The 21,001-nt window shown below is 44.2% G+C and overlaps 1 protein-coding gene across 4 annotated transcripts in view; it reads left to right on the forward strand.

Annotated features, from left to right (window-relative positions):
* PPM1H (protein phosphatase, Mg2+/Mn2+ dependent 1H) overlaps positions 1-21,001 on the forward strand; it is a 265,584-nt gene that overhangs the window by 158,152 nt on the left and 86,431 nt on the right. For all 4 annotated transcript variants that reach the window (XM_040491534.1, XM_040491535.1, XM_040491532.1 and 1 more), the window contains exon 5: positions 19,972-20,056. In XM_040491534.1, the coding sequence (XP_040347468.1) occupies positions 19,972-20,056 (85 nt within the window). The remainder of the gene's footprint in view (positions 1-19,971; positions 20,057-21,001) is intronic.

Raw genomic sequence — 21,001 nt, forward strand, 5'->3', positions numbered from 1 at the left:
TACTGCCTCCCACCTTGTCTGTCCAGCATCACCCTGGGATGTCTTCTAGAAGACTCAAGTTAGGTATCACTGCTTCCTTGGTGCCTTCCCTGCTTCCCCTGTCCTCTCCCAGGCAGAGACCTGTTTCCTGGTGCTTTTCTGTGTGCCAGAGATCCAGGCAGCCCCCTTCTCTGTTGTTTTCACACTGCAGCATAATTGAGCATCTCTTCCGCCCTCTCCTAATAGGCTAGAGCTCATCTGTGGCAGGAATGAAATCTTAGCTTTGTATCCGCTCAAAGCTCTTCCAGAAGCAGGCTCAACTCTGCTTAGGCTCTCCAAGAAATTGCTTATAAATAGCATTGTTGTTTGAAAAGACCATGACAGCATTGATGCCATTGTGGACTTTAAAGTATTCTTTAAAGGAGCCTAGGCAAGCAGATGCACCTAGTCTGGGGACGATACTACATGGTGGGTGCACAGGGACCTGGGATATGAAGGAGATGGTTAATTGTGGGGAAACGGTCCCTGGCACATGGAGACACCTGATAAACATGGCCTCGGCCCCACTGCCCTGGCTCCCCATCCAGCCTAACCCGAGTTCTGTCAGTTCTGATTCCAGATTACCTCATGAATACATCGTTTCTCGTGATTTCCATTACCCAACCCTCAGTCAGGACCAGCATATCTCACACTTAAACTTCATGACAGGCTGTTGTTTCCCTCTTTGAGTTCTGTCCCACACCGATCCACTTTCCTCAGACAACAAGCATGATCTACTTTATAGAAGATACATCCTCTGCTCAAAGCCCATCTGGTCGTTTTCACTGCCCCCGGGTCCAGCTCCTCATGCATGCCCAGTGCACACACTCCTCCCCCCGGGTCCAGCTCCTCACGTGTGCCCGGTGCACGCCCACCCTGGAGGTCTAGTGCACACAGTTGCTTCAGCCTGCGCTGCACCCCACCCTGCTCACCCTTGGCTTTCCATGTGGCTCTCCGCTACCAGTCCCTCCAGCCCCACTGTATACCCTCTACCCCCCCCCACCGGCCTCTCCCTCTGGTGCGCCGCCCCCTTTCCCACACAGACCACTGCCCTTCCCAGGCAGCAGATTGTTCTCTCAGGTTCCCTGTTCCCTGTGCTGGGCATAGGGGAGGCACTCAGGGAGTATTTGTTGAAAGAAAGAAAGAAAACAAGGGAGAGGAGAAGTCTTAGAAGTTCTAATTTGATCAGTGAAAGTGTGGTGTTACTGGGGCTTCCATTATGCTCAAGGTCACATGGGCTTATTTTCAGTCAATTTTTTACGGCTTAAAATTTCAAGCTCCTTTAGAGGCTGAGCCTTCTGTGTGTGGAGAGTGTTGTTGGTGAGTACAGCTATTACCTAAGTTGAGGCAGATTTGCTTCACGTTGGTGGTTCAGCTCTGTCAAGCATTTGCAGCCATGGTCTCTTCTCGCTAATTTAGGGCATACCTAGATTTCCAGAGCATGGTTTCCCCTCCCGGCAATGTAGGACATAAGCCAGGGGACTTGTGTGTCCCCAGACAGTACCTCTCAACATACTGGCTCCGGAGTAAGTGATGTCTCTGGGTGCACACTCTGTCTTTTCTTCTGGGTCACTCTCATTTGCTCTCATTTCACTATTTTTGTCCCTGGTAATTGTCTGGAGGGAAATTCACCACAGTTCAACATTTTTAATATTACTGGATTTTACAAAGGAGAGAAGAGGGAGGGTGGTCATCACTGGCATGGGGAAGAAAGCCAGTGCAGGCAAAGAAAAGGTCGCGGCTGGAGTAAGGCAGGAATTCAGGACTGGAAAGAATCCTGGCATTTGTTAGAGGGTGGCAGAATGCATCTGTGAGTGTCCCTAAATGTTTCAGAAACAACCAGGAGTTTAGGTGGGAAGTAATGGTCCCCCAAGAGGAGGGCAAAACATAGCATAGGGTGGACCCTGAGGTGGAAGATAAGACGGGTTTCAGACTGGCCAAACCCCTAACCTCCATAGATCTTGGTCTCTTCATCCCGAAAATGAAACCATCAAACTAATAGGATTTTTAAGCTCAAAAAAAAAAAAAAATTTTTTTTTTGTTTATTTATTTATTTTGAGAGAGAGTGAGAGAGTGGCAGGGGGCAGAGAGAGAGAGAATCCCAGTGTGGAGCCCAGTGCAGGGCTCAAACCCACGAACAGCGAGATCAAGACCTGATCTGAAGTCAGATGCTTAACCGACTGAGCCACTCAGGTTCCCCTAAGCTCAAAAATTTCTGTGAAGAAATGTCATTTACTGCATCTCTGCATTATGCACCTCTAGTAAATGTTGAATGATCTGCAGTAAGTTTTAGCATCGCATTAGTGATTCAACTTTCTGTATTTGACAAGGGTTCTTTCTAATTATCCTCTGAGCGAGCAGCCAAGGAGGCAATGAGCTGGGGACTCCCAAGAGGTTGTAGCAGTTGACGTCGTACTTTCGCCTGCTTTGTCAAGTAGTGAACAGTTAGACTCGGAGCTGAAGAGAAGTCCACTGCTCATGAAGCAGATGGTCTGAAATCCGGGCCCACACGCGAGCGCTTACCCCACGTGGGTTCAGTGCTCAGCCCGTGGTGGGTGCTCGAGTGTTTATTGCTATGGTACACCTTGCAGTGATGCTTAAGGGTTTTGTATAGCAGAGTCCAGCTGGCATGTGCTTAGAGCCTAATCTTCAACCCGAGACTCCGTGCTTACCCCTCAGAATGACTCGAGGTCATTTGGCCATTTAGCACCGTTTACAGGACAAATAATTTTTTTAGTCATTCTGGGAAGTGGTCTGGCCACTGTAACCCTTCATGGAGAAGAGAAACCCACTTTGCTGCCAGATAGTTTGTGACCTCTCGTGGGTCACACACCCTTTTCTTTTCTCCACAGTTTAAAAAAAAAATCTTTTTAATGTTTGTTTATTTTTGAGAGAGAGTGTAAGCAGGGGAGGGGCAGAGAGAGAGGGAGACCCAGAATCTGAAGCAGGCTCCAGGATCCGAGCTGTCAGCACAGAGCCCGACGCAGGGCTCGAACTCATAGAACACGAGATCATGACCTGAGCCGAAGTCGGATGCTTAACGGACTGAGCCATCCAGTTTGTGGAGACGTCCCATCCACAGTTTAAAGGTATAAATAAAATGTAGCCAGTGAGAGAAGAAAGATTGCAGTTGCGTATGCAGAAAGATAAATTCTAAGCTTTGGCAAAGCTTATGACCCACTGCTGACGTGGAGAAAACACGGATGCGGTCAAAAGCTGTGTTTGGGTTAACTGTCCCAGTGACTTCTCCCACATTCATTCTCTGATGAACATGCATCGTAGATCATCTTTAAATTCCTTACTCCTTGGAAACTGGTGAAAACAGTTTTAACTACAAATAAACACATCAGCCGTATAGCTACAGAAACTCCACACAGGCAGAGACCTCCCTTTGGTGAGAACGCTGTAGGCACAGATGAAATCACGCTCAGATAGCTTTCATCTGTGAGGTTCATGTGAACTCTGATGCCACCAGACCTCAAGGCAAAAATAGATGCTCTTCAAAGACTTTGTAGCTTCCGAGGGTTATTCATGTGGAAACCAAATGAAGATGTTGATTCTCATGAAAGAGCTCTCACGACTACAACGGACGACACTAAGTGATCCCAGCCAAACATGAGAAAGTGTGAACTTTTTCATCTGTGACTAAAGGAATGTGATTGTAATTAGGATATGTTACTTTAGGATTCCAGGCCAGTTTTAAGCACTCAGCTTCACCCACCACAGTTAGCCTTTTGAATAGCAAACTCACATTTCGAATGATAACAAATGGCTCTATTAGTGCTCTCTCTTATTGCTTCTGAACCTCACTCTTAAATTGCACCATGCTGAGGCTGTAAAGGTTTGCTTGGGGAAAGCTTCCATCTGTGTTTCTCCTTTGAGAGGTGGTTGTGAATGGGACCAGCCAATGGGACCAGGGCGATTGTGCTCCAAGAGCCTCTTGTTCTGTGGAGTGTGGGACTTGCTGACTGATGCCAGACAATCAAAATGTAAAGCTGAATAGGGCCATAGAAATTGGGACACAGAAACATGGGATTTGATGGATTGTGTTTCTCCTGAGTGTCTTGTAGAGCGGTCTTGTCGTAGGAAGTGGCTCTCCAACAGGGTTATTATAAGAACAAGCTTACAACTTGAACCTTGCCCCGAGAAGAACATTTGAAAATGGTGTATCTATGATGACACATTTCTGGTGGATTTACTCAAGTGTGTTTTTCTTCCAGTGATTTTACCTCTTCCTCAGCTTTTTTTTTTTTTTTTTTCCTTCCTGTGAGATCTATGGGAGTGAACTGGTGTATTTTTCTCTCACAGTTCGGAGGAAGAAGTAACAAACCCTAAGTAAGTAGTTTGTGTAGAACTTAAGATTTTTTTTTTTACTTATGTGAACATTTTTATTTGTTCAACTGTACTAGCCCATAGTATAAGTATTTCCGGTACGTTCTTGTGTCAAAAATTAAAATGGCACTCCCACTCTTCCATGGAAGCGAAGTGAGTTTCTACTTTTGGCATTAACTTTCCTGTGAATGAAAACAGGAAATGATTTATCCATTGAAAATTACACTCCTTATTTTGTTGGTGATCTTCTTCCTCTTTTCCTTTACCATCCGTACTCCGATAATTCAGATTCATAACTGAATGTTAGCAGAGTGCAAGGGAGAGCGGGGATAGTAGTAGGCGTTACGGCTGACACACCCCACATGGTGGAATGACTCAGTTGCCTACGGACACAAACAGTGCCCATTGGCTGCCGTCAGGCCAGTGGTCTCTCTTCTGGGCCTCACTACTGCTGGCAGTGCTTTTTCTGGTTGCCCACCCTCTCCCCAACCTCATTTTCCAGGTGCACCAATCGCAGCATCCAGTGCTCCTTGTGAAGTCTAGAAGAAGAGATTTTTCTTCTTTGACCCCTTGGAGATACTCTTTGGCTTTGGCTAAACCTTTGCTGACATCTCAGCTACCTCTCCAGTTAGCTTAACTAGGTCCACCTGGCTCATGGTTAGGAATCCTGGTTTTTCTCTCCCTCTCTTTGCTGCTGTTCCTGGAAGAGACTATTCCACAGCTTTTTTTTTTTTTTCAACGTTTTTTTTTTTTATTTATTTTTGGGACAGAGAGAGACAGAGCATGAACGGGGGAGGGGCAGAGAGAGAGGGAGACACAGAATCGGAAACAGGCTCCAGGCTCCGAGCCATCAGCCCAGAGCCTGACGCGGGGCTCGAACTCACAGACCGTGAGATCGTGACCTGGCTGAAGTCGGACGCTTAACCGACTGCGCCACCCAGGCGCCCCGCGAGACTATTCCACAGCTTTTTAGCTTTTCAGCTCTTCGTGTGCCATCATCTCTTCCCTAGTTCTGTCAGTCAGCTTCTCAAAATCAGTTGCACAAACTCTTCTCATCCACCCCCCCCCCCCCCAACTTTTTCTCTATTTCTCAATAAATACCCTTCAGTGTTGCCAGCTCAGCAGTATTTCTGCACTCCCTGGCCTGGACTTCCTCTTTGTTATGACAACCTTCTCCTTCAGGCATTTATTTTGTATATGTATATGCATGTTTACCTCACGAAACTTTTGTAAAAACAATACTTTCTATTATTACATAAGCAGCATATGTTACTTGTGTACAGTTTTTTGAAATAAAAATAAATAAGATTAAGAAAGGAAAAGCATATTCCTACTGCCTAGGAATGATCATTTACTCTCGTATTTTGTTGGTCCTTCAGATATTAAGAGGTACCTATTGTAGTCCTCCACAAATCTTGTTCAGAATGAACACCCCCGGTTTCCTTCACACATTCTTCAGAGAGCTGGTTTGAACCATTCATCATCCAGGTTTCTGACCCTGGCCCTGTTCATGTGATTTTTTTCCCTTTTCACACATGGCACCACTCAGAACTGAACTGATCCATGCAGTGTGGAGGTGTTAGCTTTGCCCTATAAAGACCACATCTTTAAGTCCACTCTGACTCTCCTGACCACTGCCTCCCCCCCCCCCCCCCCAGTCACAGTGACTGTCTAATGGACTGAAACTCATTACAATTTGCGGCCATTTCAACCATTTTTCACGTGCTTACTTTTACTTAGATTAATTCCTATTCTTCATTGTCCATCAAAAGATAGTGAAAGATTGTGCTGGTTTCTGAAGTCCAAATTGATACTCTGCGTGCACTATTTCTTTTACTTGGACCAAAAAAGGGATGGGGGGAGAGTTGGAAATGATATGCTTTACTCTCTGAGAGGATCTGGGCAGACCGCTAAGGACCAGGGCTTTCCTTTATTAGCCCTCACATGCCTTTTCTTTATTGGCCTGCTCTAGAATCTTACTCCAGATTGATACCAAGCCCTTCCTCCTCAGCTGACCGAATCCATCGTCTCATTGAAACTCGGATCTAACTTCCTATCTTTAATCTTCGGGCACATGTCTTCCCTGCAGTTCCTCCCCAATCCCTGACAGAACTGTGACAGCTTCATTTTTGAGGATTTCAGGGCCCTGAGATGTAAATCTGTTGAAGCCAGAGGACTTGATCCCATTTATTGTGGTAGAACCCTCTTCTGAAATGGTTTCCTCTATCTTGGGCTTTAGTTTTTTATGGGTTTTTTTTGGTTTGTTTGTTTGTTTGTTTGTTTTACTCAAGGCTGTTTCCCCTTTCTCAGTCTAACAGATAAAATAACAATAACATAGTATGTCTTTTGTTGTCTGTCAGCGTCCCACCTTTGCTCTCAGGCAGCCGATTAGTCTCTTCCTTAGTCACCTCTATTTTTCAAATAAAACTAAAGCAGGCCAGTTCTGTTGTCTTCACCACATTCCATAAGCGTAAATCAATTTTGGGTTTTAGTTTTGTGAACATTTTTGATAGGTTGGTCGTACTGTCCACCCTTGGGCTTCCCATCAGAAGTAATGGGATCTTAACTCCATACTGAGGTCTGAGTGTTTGCAAAAGGGCAAAAACATAAAGTCCAAAATATGTGTCTTCACCTGTAAATGTCAGAGAGATTTCCTATCTGTGCAATGAGAGCCATTTGGGAAGCTGGCCAGGGGCAACACCATTCTGCAGAGGTGAGTTAATGTTCAATCTGGTTTTTGTGGAAGGTCCGGGGAGGAATAAGAAGCTGCGTGGCCAAGGCCTGGAAACTCTTAATTACCAGGATCTAGTCTGGATTTACTATTCTCAAAAAAGATGACCAAAGAAATCTATGGATAGAGGAGCACGTTTTATAAGTAACAAATGTTGGCCTTTGATCACACTGCAGTCCCTTCCTGAGCCCTGCTGGAACATGTTGAAGTTTTCTTTTGTTTAAGTTAGAGTCAGGTGCATGGCTTAGGACCAGAACAGCCTGTGTGCCTCTTTCCCCTTAATCCTGGTGATGAGAGAAAGTCATTCCAGAGAGACAGCAAATACAGAAATAAAATGAGAACCAGAACAAGAAAGCCCTCAAGCTTCCAGTCAGAACCACCAGTTGAAGTCAGAGTAGCAGGAACGCGCCCCGGGTTTTCTCACTTGGCAAACTATTTAGAGAAGAGCCAGAATGGAGAAAGGCAAAGAGTGGGGAGGGAGAGAGAGCTTAGCTTTCTTCAGAGGCAGCCTCCACCCCAGTCTCTACCCCTTTTACTCCTGTAGGACTGTGAATGAAGCGCATCTCAGAAAAGAAAATGGAGTCAGTCAGAGAGAGAGAGATGCATGGTGTGGCTTTTTCCCCAGAGAGAGCAGCCCTGGACTCTTACCTGACAAGCCTTCTGGGAGTAGGACGTGAGGCCACCAGTAGTGAAGCCTACTGTGTCCCTAGGCTGCAGCTCAGTCAAGTGCATCTGTCCCTGAGTCTAACCCATACCTGATAGAAAAGTGAGGAGATGTTAAGAGCTGTTCCTCTCCTAGTCACATTTGGGACTATTGTACAGATAGATATCTACTCTTGGAGAACAAAAACCCATATTAGTATATTAAAGGCTCAGAAAAGCCCTGGGGCAGAGAAAAGTGTTTCCCAGACTCTCTGAGCATGAATTTTTTTTTTTTGGGGGGGGGGGGGGTTTTCTATTACCATTCAGAAGAGTATTCTGTGGAGAACACTATAGAGGGCAACTTCAATTTATTGACTTACACTGTGAAGAGTTCACCAGGTAAATGAAAGAATATACCCACCTTTCTTTCTTTCTTTCTTTCTTTCTTTCTCTTTCTTTCTTTCTTTCTTTCTTTCTTTCTTTCTTTCTTTCTTTTTTAATTTTTTTAGTGTTTATTTATTTTGAGAGAGAGACAGAGTGTGAGTGGGGGGAGGAGCAGAGAAAGAAGGAGACACAGAATCCAAAGTAGGCTCCAGGCTCTGAGCCATCAGCACAGAGCCTGACGTGGGGCTCAAAATCACGAGCTGTGAGATCATGACCTGAGCCGAAGTGAGACGCTTAACCAACTGAGCCACCCAGGCGCCCCATTAGACCCATCTTTCTAGATTCTCACTTCCTATTTATACCCACCTTTTCTATATACATTTCCTGGAACACTTGTTTCAATTCCCTAGTTTTGACTACCATGTAAACCTGACTATTCTCAAGTCTGTTTTTCTAGCACTGACCTCATTCTTGAACAGCACACCCACATTTCCAGCTGTGTGCTCCCTAGTCCTTCTACTTGGACATTAGGCACATGTCCCAAATTCAACTTACAGAATCAAAATGCAGTATCATCTTCACCAGATTGGCTTCTCTTCTGTCTCCCTGCCATTAACAACATTGTCACCCTCCAGTGACCAACTTGGGAATGTCAGTGGATTCCCAGACCTTTCATTTCCTTTACCTGGGAGAATATATTAAAAAAAATTATGTGCATATAAAAAATACAGATAGAATAAAAATTTTTAATGTATTTTCTAAGACTTCTATCTATTCCCACAGATATAGTCCAGACTCTTATTTTCCATTTACACAGTTGTAGTAGCCTCAGGTAAATTATAGGTTAAGAAGAATTTTTGTAAGAAGAGGGAATTTGGCATGGGAACCTTTTATATATCTTAGTCAAGATAAAATCTTATATTACACATATGCTTAGAAGAATATTAAGGAGATTATGGCATTAATATTAATGAAGAGGGTGGAGTTTTAAAGCTAGTGATCAAGAGAAACAGGAACGCACCAATACCATGCTGTCAATCTCTCTTCTTTTCTATGGAATTCTGGAATATTCTATGGAATATCTGAACATGTGACTGGAAATGCCCATGGGAAATCATACCATTTTATTACAAGAGCCTAAGTGAGACCACTGAGTACAATTTATTTTTTCATTTATACAGTTCCTTAGGGTCACAATTATGGAGAGTTATTGTACAAAATAACAAATTCTAAGTAACTGTTTTAATTTGACTTTGGGATATGTGAGTTTCCTTTAATGATTCAATCAGCATCATTATTTAATTCATCTAATCTGAAGAAAGTGGTACTGCCCCATTTTTCACATGGGAAAAATCAAGTCTCGGAGTGGCTGATTTTCCTAGCATAGCGAGTTCATAGCTTGAACTAGACTTTGGACTCCAAGCCCTGATTGCTTTCCACTACACTTCCACTGGCTCCCCAAACCCACCTGATGGTTATGTTCAGTAAATGAGAGATGGGCTTCCCAAGCCTTTGTTGTGTGAGGAACTGACATGGGTAACTATGAGAAGGTAGACCAGAGAGGCCTTACAGGGAAGGCATCTAGCCTCTTGTCTTATCCATGGGCCACAAGTAAGCCCACCTGCCCCATGAGGTGAAGTCATGCAGCTTAGTTTGAACAGGGGCCATGGTCATGAGGATGCTCTGTTCACTTATACTGTATAAGTTGCAAGACCTTCTTACACAGTCTAGAGTGAATTGTTCATGCATCTGACTTTGCCCTCACAGAGTAGATGTAGTTCTTGATTTCTAGCACCGTAAAGAAAAACAGTGAAGGATGCCTCCAGACTCTTGGCAGACAAATATAGACAAACCCCCCTCATGTCATTTTGAATTCCAGGAATAGAAACCCACGAGCTTCGATCAATCCATAATGTGAAGATCTGAAAACTATTCTCCCATTTGCAACCATAGAATCTTACTGATTTGATTTAAATAGAATTTCCTCTTGTTCGCTTTAGTCTGAGCGTGAAGAACTGGTCACCCACCATTCTTTGAATAAAACCATTTCAAATTGCGTGAAGGAGAGTATGATCAAATCGTTTCTCATTCTTTCCTTCAGGCTACAGTGCCACAGTTGCTTTAATTTCCTTCAAAGCATCTATTTGCCACCCCCATGAACTGTTTTTATTTCTCTTTCTGGGATTCTGTTCCGTTGCTCCATTACATTGCCTTTTTAAAGTGAAGAGGTCGGAATTGGACACAACTGTAACCTGGGTGTGACTGATGCAGAACATTAGTAAAGAAGAGATGGCTTCCCAGACCCCGTGTGTCCTACCTGCCTTGGCACACAAACAGTGAGCTACTGTAGTCATCATTTATTATTTTGTTAAGGGTGGGGGGGGGATCCATCATACTCCAAAAATGACTACAGTAGAGAAAAAAATAAATGTCTTTGGTGGCCTCCCCCAGTCTGGCTACTTGCTATGGGGAGAAAATGTGCTTGCTTTGGAGCTCGAGAAATGTTTGTTTACATTTGTGCTGGGGGGGGCTATGCATTGCTGTGGATTATAGGTATTGACCCTGCACTTGAGAAGAACAGAATATATGTTTTGTTTTATATATAAATATATATCCTCTGAGGTAAATGGAAAATGAACCATTGAGTGTTGAGTGTGTGCACTGAAATCCAAGCATACAGGCAAAACTTTCCAGCAGAGTACTTTAAAACTGTGTAAAATGAGAAATGACTGTGGGATTTTTCAGAAATAAATTTAGTTTGAACTCTGCGGTACTTGAAGAGAGAATTTTAAAACCCACCTTTGGCAATGTAAAATGGCGCAGCCACTTTGGGAAACCAAGTGGCGGTTACTCAAAAGATTAAACATAGACTTACCATGTTACTCAGCAGTTCCACTCCCAGGCATGTAGCCAAGAGAATTAAGAACATAATTGCACAAAAACTTGTAAATGAGTGTTCGTAGCAGTGTTAATCACAATAATCAAGGAGTGGAAACAACTCAAATGTCCCATCAACTGATGAATGAATAAACAAAATGTAGTATATCTATACGGTGGAATATTCATTTAGCCATAAGAAGGATAAAGTACTGATGTATGCTATAACAAGGGTAAACCTTGAAAACATTGTGTTAAGTGAAGGAAACCAGGCAAAAGGCTGTATATTACACGATCTCCTTTATACAATATCATTGGCAAATGATATCAGAATTCTCAAATCCATAGAAACAAAGGAGATTGGTGGTTTCCAGGGCCTGAGAGTATGTGGAGGAGAGGGGTGTGACTGCTAATGGGTACCAGTAGGGTGAGGATTTTTTTTCTGATGTGATGAGAATGCTCCAGGAGTAGGTAGTAGTGATGGTTGAACAACCTTGTGAATGTACCCAAAACCACTGAATGGCACACTTTAAAAGGATGCATTTTATGGAATGTGGATCATAGGTTGTTTTTTTTTTTTTAAGTAGAACAAAGAACCCCACTGTTAATTTATAGATGGACCCCTGGTCTTTTGTTTGTTTGTTTGTTTGTTTTCAGAAATAATAAACACCTCAATAAGTTTTCTTTAATGACTATGAGGCTTTTACTTTGTCTGGAAACTGTTGTTCTTGTGCATTGGGTTTCATGAAGGTTGCTGGTAAAGCAAGATGTTTGTAGAAAGTGGCAGGATTATGACATTGAGAAATTATTATACAGACTGGGCTAGCTGTGAGAAAAACAAGGAACATCTGATTCAGTTACTGCTCTACGAATGGTCCCTTATTTTTTGCTGCTACTTAAAGATTGGGAATTTTTTTTCTCCCGGCCATTTTTGGTGACTATTTTTGCTGAGAAACTTAACTGCGTACTTGACGTTCTGTTAAATGAATCATCGTGTTTGCAAACTTTTTCTTTAGTATCCATTCTGAAAATGGAATGACTAGAAACACACCCAAACTAATTCTAGGCTCCTGGGATTATTTTTTCCCTTCAGCTATTTCCTGACACTTCTAATTAGCCTCGACAGCCTGCCTGTCCTCTGCCGGTGGTAACCCCAGCTTGTTCCGTCAGCTGCCCTGCTTTCTTTTCCATCGACACATTTCTGATACTTTTGAAGGAGACACTCCTGCATCCGAACAGAACTCACAAGGTCTGATGCTTCTTGACAAAATGGATGCCTCCTCCCTCTACTTGGGAATTGATATACACTGTCAAAAAGGGTTTTCCAAATGGTTTCTCTTTGTCACCTTGTATCCGATTTTCTCCTCCATTCTGGAAATGTGCAGTTTAATGTTGCGTTTCGAATCACTTTCAGCTGAAAAAGTGTGTAATGGAATCAGGGCATCCCATGAATACTCTTAACGGTGTTGAAGGTGCCTTTTGTTTGCAGCCCTGCGCTCCAAGGGGACGGGTGACAACAGTGAAATGACATTGGGGGGCTTGCCCAGTAATGGGCTCCCTGTCCTTTATGATTTAAGAGCTGCACCAAGGGTGACTTTTCCCATCCCGGCACTTCTGGCTTGGTTTATATTTATTTGAATGTAAATTGTGGCGGTGGCCCCCTCCTGAAGAGAAGAGAAGCAGTAACTGGAACAGTTGTCCCTCTTTCTCTCCCCCACCTACCTCAGACTTATTTTAAGAATCGTTTGGGGCGCCTGGGTGGCGCAGTCGGTTAAGCGTCCGACTTCAGCCAGGTCACGATCTCGCGGTCCGTGAGTTCGAGCCCCGCGTCAGGCTCTGGGCTGATGGCTCAGAGCCTGGAGCCTGTTTCTGATTCTGTGTCTCCCTCTCTCTCTGCCCCTCCCCTGTTCATGCTCTGTCTCTCTCTGTCCCAAAAATAAAAATAAAACGTTGAAAAAAAAAAAAGAATCGTTTAAATTTAGACTTGAAAGGTGCCTGGGAAATGAGCTGGGCCCCTCTCTTCTTTTTCAAGGCAGGGACACGGAGGCCTGGAGCTAAAGACAAGCTCGAGGCGGGGCTGGCCCCTCCAAATGCTCATCCCCAGGCCACTTCCACTTCTGCCGTGCCACGCAGCCTCACCACCGCTGATGGTGCGCGTGTCCATGCCCTTCTCCAATGCCACGGGCTTTCTGAGCTGGGGGAGGGTTCGGCAATTAGCCATCGCCCCACGGTGTGTGTCGTTTCGTGCTTTTGCTTTCACGTTATCCCCTCCTGGGTCAACTGTCAGAACTTACAACCCCCTAGAAAGGGTAGATCGTGCAGGACCTTCCTCCTGCCTATTTGTGTGTCCTACATTTACACGTATTTAATGGGTTCCATGCTGCACGCCTGGCTGACCTCTTAACAAGGAGAGACTGGAATGAAGTTCTGGGCCGTCAGCGCCCTTTCAGACGTGAGCTTCCAATCACTTCCTTTGCTGGCCCACGATTTCCATGCCTCAGAGAGAAGAAATCAAGGGGTGGTAAAATGAAGCAATGTCGTTTCAATTCTGACTTCAGGAGTGAGCTTGATCCCTAACTTTTGTTTTGCTTGGAACACTTTTTATATCTCTTATTCCAAGGAAACTAGGCTGCTGGACACCGTCACCTGCTTTTTTAAATGCAGCAGCCTGGCAATTTTGTATTTCTTTTCCATTTCTGCTCTATAGAGTGTACCAGTGTTAAACTTAGAGGTGTGCGTGTGTGCTTACATATGTGTGTGTGCACGTGCGTGTATACACATACATATAGTCTATATTGGTAAGTATAAGTCTATATCCATTTTTTCTTTCTCTTTGTGCCACTTGGATAAGGCCTTCTATTGAGGCTGAAAATTCTATACCACATCAGATATGGCACCTCTTTGCAAAATCATTTAACTGTGAATTTGGGGATTTTCTTTGGTTTTAAGGCCAAAGGTTTTACCTTGAAGGGGGGTGCAGAAGGGCTGAGAGGTAATCTGTTCTGGAATGTGCCTGTCTGAGCCTGGGCTTGTAAGGTTTCCCCAGGGTTACAGAAGGGGAGTTTCCCCAGGGTTACAGAAGGGGAGTGCTACAAAAGTTTTCCTGCGTTTGCCCTGTGATTCGCCAGACTGTCATCTTCTTCTGAAAACAATGTACATAATAAAGACATTTGGGGGCTTAACCAGTTCTTACTTTTCATAACACAGTGTAGCCACTGGCTTCTCAGTTAGTGGCTCCCAACACAGCTACAGGATGCTTCTGCACTCATGCCTGAGCTCTGACTAATGACCTCTGATGTGTGATTGGGTCACCGGGTGGGATTCTGTGGACTAGGGCTTGGGTCACACAGGGTTCACGAAGATTGGTCGTGCTACAAAAACGAATCTGCATTTAGTAGGACTTCAGGACTTCTGTGAATATGTGGCCAAATCTAGGCAAATAAATTCCTCTTTAAACTTCACAAAAGGAACATACATTTCCTGCAGCAGTCAAATAACAAAAAGATAATTGAAGAAAAATTAATGCTCCTACTTACATGCCTTTCTCCCTGTTCAATCAAATGTACTTTTATACTGTCAAGCAGCCAGCTGTCAAGGTGGTCCAATTAGGGCAATGAGCCAAACTGAAGGCAGCAGTCAACCTTTATTCACTTACTGTGATCCTACAGGCAAGAGGCAAAGAAAAAGAAAAGTGCCAGCTCCCCCGTGTTCCATTTTCCTCGCTGAAGGGCATCTGGGCAGGCGAGGGTCAGTTGACATGGAGCACAGACAGGAGGGAATATTCTCACTGCTGAGGAGCTCTGGACAAAAGGCCTCTGCGTTTTAAACCAGGGGTTCGTGGTGTGGGGGATGGAGAAGGGGAAGGATTCCGAGTGGAAAAGTACCGACTCACAATGGAGACAGGTGCCGGGGCCAGGACTCCTCCTGCCGAGCTGCCCGGGCTGGGAATGCGGATTTGCTCATAAACGTGGCCAGTGGGGAGGGTGGAGAGGAGAGCCCTTGCCTGCAGCTCCCGTGGATACTGTAGTGCCGTGGCTGTGTACCGGGTCCAGTGTGGTACCTGCCTGGTACCCCCTTCGTAATCGCCCACAGCGGAGCCTAGAGCAGCTCACCGGGTTTGGGCCTGGGATCAGAATCCTCATGTGTGGGGTGTCTGTATGGAGGTTTTGTTTTTACAAAAATGGGGTTATACCACATACTACTCTGCAACTTGATTTTTCTCACCTAACAATACATCAGGGTTACCTCCGGGTCACAAAACATACTGAACTTTTTTATTTTTTTAATGACTGTGTAATATCTTACTGGTTATAAATGAAACTCTTCAGTATTTCCCCTTTTGATAGACATTGAGACTATTTCCAGTCTTTGCCACAACAAATAATGTCAAGTGTGAATTTTTGTCCACGTATCTTATGGACAGAATCTTCTATTTGATTAGAATATAGTCCCCAAAGTAGGATGACTGAACCATTGACTACATCATTATAATAGTTTTAAAAGGTATAGCAGTTTACATTCCCATTAATTACGAGAATGGCCTTTTCCTCTTGCCCTGAACTATTACACATTCTTAATTTTTCAGCAAACGTTTGCCAATCCAATGAGCAAAAGTTATATGTTATTTTTACTTTAATTTGCATTTTCCTGGACGAGTGAGATTGAGCATCGTTTCACGTGTTTATTGAACATTTGCATTTTCCCTTCTGTCAGTTGCTTCATCATATCTTTTACCCATTTTTTTTCCCTTTGCTTGTTTGTCAAATGCCCCTGGAGATTGTTAATCCTGCTTGGAGGTGGGATTTAACGTGAGTTGGTGTGATCCCTGTAAGAAAAGTTGTAAAATTGAGTGGATTTTTGAAATGAGCACCTCATTTGACCCCTTATTTTTCTCTTGATCAGTTAACAATTTGACTAACTTGGGGGACAAAAGGTAGGTCTTTTGGACTCCAAACTGTGACATTAGAGGATGGAAGCAGCAAAGTTTTCAAGAAATTGCTTTCTGAACTCAAAATTCTCACCAGCAATAAATTACGTTTATTCTCTCCTGTGGCTTATGTTTGCGGAGGGTGCAAAAACATTTAAAAAACTATTAATGTCTTTGCTTTACCTCCTCTCCTCCCGTCCCCTTGCAGTTGGGTCCGAAGAACACGTTAGACCTTACCATTCACCATGTTACAAGTAATTTCCATCTATGCGACGGACAAGAAATGAAAGCATGTAAATTTCAGTTTCAGTCTCTGTGAATGAAAGGCTGACCTTAACTTTGGGTAATATGCTTAGAACCCCCCACCCTCCAACTCTTATGGTAAGGGGATACCAGGTAGGAAGTGGTTGCCAGTTGGTTAAATTACCCCAGCCCCTAGGAGCTTCCTCACTTAATCTCTGGCCAATCTCTGAGTAAGTAAATGGAATGTCATTCAAAATCTGACCGTAGTCTTATCTAGAGGTCCAGATCTGGGGGCCCAGAAGAAAGGCCAGGGCACATGCCTAATGCTCCTTGATTCTTATTATTGCCACAGCTTTTTTCTGTTTGTTCTAAATAATTTTCCTTAGGAAAAACAGTTCATAAAATACTGAAGTAGAAGATAGAAAGTATACAAGGATCCTCTGATGACAGAATGTGGCTTTAAAGCATTAATCTAGTTTATTGGTTGTTTAGTGCAAGATTTGTCAGCCTTCACATGCACTCTGTTCCCTTTGAAACCCATTCCCTCTCGCTGCCCTACTCCAGATTGGAGACCAGCACTCTGACACATTGATCCCAAGATCAGAGGGATGAAAGAGAGAAAGATCAAAAGGAAGCCAGGAAGCATAGGAAGAGGCATCATAGTTTAGGGACTGGAAAGTCTGACTGCCAAACATGCTGTCATCTTTAATCCATGGGTGTCTCATGAAGGAAGAACTTGGTAATTCAAACAGAAATGAAGAATGCTCTGTACGTAGATGGATTTGGATATAAAGATCTATTTAAGAAAGTAATTAGCGGGGCGCCTGGGTGGCGCAGTCGCTTAAGCGTCCGACTTCAGCCAGGTCACGATCTCGCGGTCCGTGAGTTCGAGCCCCGCGTCGGGCTCTGGGCTGATGGCTCGGAGCCTGGAGCCTGTTTCCTATTCTGTGTCTCCCTCTCTCTCTCTGCCCCTCCCCCGTTCATGCTCTGTCTCTCTCTGTCCCAAAAATAAATAAATGTTGAAAAAAAAAAAAAAGAAAGTAATTAGCTAGGGTGAGCTAACATTGGAATGAACATTGTTCAGCCGTGAACATTGGAATTGAATGCTCATCCTCCCTTTGTGTGAATTTGAAATTAAAAAAATAGAGTAAACATAGTGGTGGCCGGTGCCTTTGCTGTGTTCTCTTTCCCTGCCCACCAAGCCCAAGGGTCCTGCCTAGTTTGCCTTAATCTTTCAAGTCACTTTTTTAGTGGTGACTCAGCCAGAATGACATCCTTTTACATCCATTGTCTTTTTGTAATAACCAGTGAAAAGGCATATGGATTCTTGATGGTCCAGACTCTATACAATTAGACAATTACAGATAATAATGTTGTTACCAAGAAAAATTTTGAGGCCTTTACTATGGATAGTTTTTTCATCCACCCAAGTGTAATTCTCTCTCTCTCTCTCTCTCTCTCTCTCTTTTTAAGTTATTTATTTATTTATTTTGAGAGAGAAAGTGCATGAGTCAAGGAGGACCAGAGAGAGAGAGGGAGAGTCCCAAGCAGACTCCCCACTGTCCACACAGAACCTAATGCGGGGCTCAATCTCACAAACCATGAGATAGATCATGACCTCAGCCAAAATCAAGAGTCAGAGGCTTAACTGACTGAGCCACCAGGTGCCCCCCTTTTACTCATTATCTTTTACATCCCTCCCAGATAGCCAACGTTCCTAGTCAGAGCCTGGAAGCTGGAATTCAGGGACCATGTAGAAAAAGGGAAGAGAAAGAGTTAAGACTAGCTTTAAGCAAAATTTTGAAATGGAAGTTTGCCTTTGGAATTTATTACCTAATGACTTTCGCTCTCATCACCCCAGATCTCAGGGTCCTTCTTACTAGTGTGAGATTAGGCCCTAAACTAGACCTTCCTTTCAAGCTCGCCAAATCTCTCCATCCTCATTCAAAACCCTTATTCCCTTATTCTGGAAGTTAGTCTTAACTGATACATTAGGACAAAGACCATTTGAATAAACACACTTATTTGTGAATGCTGGATATCACCTTTCTTGGGAGGGGAGAATTGCATTTTACAAGTGACAACAGATTTATAAGAAGGAACTTTTAATTTTTCCTATTTTTGGCATCATAATAAAGGAAGTGATGATACAAATATTACATCTTCTTCCCAGTCAGCTCCCCTAACATTTTCCATCTTCTCATAGTTTCCACTAGTTTTAGACCCGTTAATCCTCTAAAGCCCCCATGATTTTTGTTATCACCCTCTCCCTTACCTGCCCTCCCAGTCTCCATGACAGCAACAACTGGGCACAGGTGGGTGAGGGGTTGGGGGAGAGCTGCAGCCATTTATTGGGATCGCTTCAGTGTTGGAGACTGACTTTTGTGTGTGTGTGTGTATATATATATATATATTTTAGTGTTTATTTTTGATAGAGAGTGCAAGCAGGGGAGGGACAGAGAGAGGAGGGGACAGAGCATTGGAAGTGTGCTTTCAGCACAGAGCCCAATTGCAGGGCTTGAACTCATGAACCGTGAGATCATGACCTGAGCCAAAGTAAGATGCTTAACCAACTGAGCCACCTGGGTGCCCTTGGAGACTATGTTTATGGTGGGAGGGAGGGGTGCCTGGGGCATCTTGGCACAAAGAGTGCAGCTGACCCTAGAGTCCATGAGGCATCCACCCAGAGTTGAGCTCATCGAAGGCACTTCCCGTGCTTGTGGCTCTTTACAGAGAAGTGTGTTCAGTCTCCAAGTCTCCGGCTCCCTGGTACTTGGAGCTGTTGGAGCTGTTGAGTTCATATCGAATGCAATTCCCAAGCCACTTCAACCAATTGATCGCTAGAAAGTGGCTGTTCGGAACCACTTTGGAATAAGATCTAGGAACAGGAAGCTCCATCTGGAATAGGCCTAGGAAAGGTTGCTCCATGGTTATCCATGCTATAGCCTCTTCCATAGATAGCTCCCTTAGGGATGTCTGTTCTCTCACATTCTTGAGTCAGCAGTAGCTCTTGGGGCAAATTTTTGGAAGCATGTGAATTTCCTAGGCTTCAGGATGAGATGAGTGTTTTTTCCTGGATCCAGGATACTACCTAGAAACTCATGAGTCTCAGTCAGGTGTTCTCAGATTTTAATGTGCCTATGAATCACAATGAAGATTCTGACACAGCAAGTCTGGGGTGGAACCTGGGAGTCTGCATTTCTAATAAGCTCCCCGGTGAGGCCCGTGCTACCGGCCCACCGACACTTGGCGTAACACAGACCTGGAGCTGTACTATCTACTCCATGAAACACTAGCCACTTTGTGACTACCTGAACTTAAAGATAAGTTAATTAAAAATTAGGTAAAACGAAATGTAATTTAAATGTAATTTAGATGCTCGTTGCCCCGATGTGGCTAGTGGCTGCCATGTTGGAGTGCACAGATTAAAATATATCCATTGTCACAGAAAGTTCTATTGGAGAGCACTGGTCTAGAGGAAGCATCAGTTTACCTCATTCATTTCATCTACTTGTTCGCTGAGTGTGTTACCATGTGCCAAGTAGGAAGGTTGGTGCTGGGCTTTAAGACATGGTTCCAGCCAGCAGAGCAAGTAAACGTAGCCATATGTTTACTTTGGTGAGGGATCCAGAGTTGAGCATTTCTGCTACACCTAGAGATTTGAGTTTTCTCGAAAAGAGAATGTTGCCATGCAGCTTGTTAGAAAAAGTGTCCCTTGGGCATTTCCTCGGTCTTCGAAACCAAGCTCCAGAGTTATAAAATTGAGGTACTTACGAGATTGGCTACTGACAATGCGTATTTCTCTTAACCATTTTAGGGCCATAATCATCAGAAATGGAGAAATCATCCCCATGTCTTCAGAGTTTACCCCTGAGACTGAGCGCCAGCGACTCCAGTACCTGGTAAGAGTCATGTAGGTTTGGCGGAGCGCCGTGGCATCAGGGATGGTGTCGACGCTGTGGTGGGGGAACATGATGCTGTTGACATGGGAGCAGGCCCACGAGAGTCAGGTGACATATGGTATTAACTCCCCCCCACGCACCTTCCGATCACACATCCTGGCAACACGTGTGACGACACACTCCACCTCCGTGAATTTATTATTGTGGCTGTTTCTCTCCCATCTGTAGCCAATGGAAGACATGATGTGCTCTGTTTCGTTTAACGGTTTGGGATGTGCAATACGAAATGGGGTGTTGAATCACACGGATACCTTTCTTCCTTGGCCTGCTGCTCACTTTAACTCAAAATGGGGGCTCCGTGCTGGGGAGGAGGGCAGCCCCAGATCCTGCTGACACCCCACCACTTGACACGTGGTTAGGAAGTCTCAGAGGCCCTTTGGGAAAGCATGCAGGTGTCTGAAAGCCTGTTTCTATCCTGAAAATAAGCTCCCAGTTTAAATCTCCCTCTTCGGAGTGAAATTACGAGTGGGCTAGAAGAAGGTGTTTGGGTTTTTCAGATCTTGAGCATTTTTGCTTCACCTAGAGATTTGAGTTTTCTGGAAAAGAGAACAGACCTAATTCCCTATCCTCAAGTTCCAGGGGGAGGGTATTTGGCTTAGAATCTCACTTGAGCAACAGTGGCAATCACGCTAGGTTACTTTGGATATTTTTGGGGACTGAACAGCGTGACGAGTAGTTCTGTGGCTGAAGTATTGTCTTGCCAACTGGCTTTCTTTCTACACAACATAGCTAGTGACCCTCTGCTCTTAGGAAACAAACTGACCCAGGCTACCCAAAAGGACTTTGCTCATGGCTCTGAATTTCAGCGTGCGTGGACAGTCAAGGTTTGATTACTTTGGTCGATTTAGAAAGTGGCTGTGCACTTCCCCTCAATTCCCTTGTCTG

This window comes from Herpailurus yagouaroundi, unplaced genomic scaffold (assembly GCF_014898765.1).
Source record: "Herpailurus yagouaroundi ecotype Mexico unplaced genomic scaffold, PumYag 182, whole genome shotgun sequence".
NCBI lineage: Eukaryota > Metazoa > Chordata > Mammalia > Carnivora > Felidae > Herpailurus > Herpailurus yagouaroundi.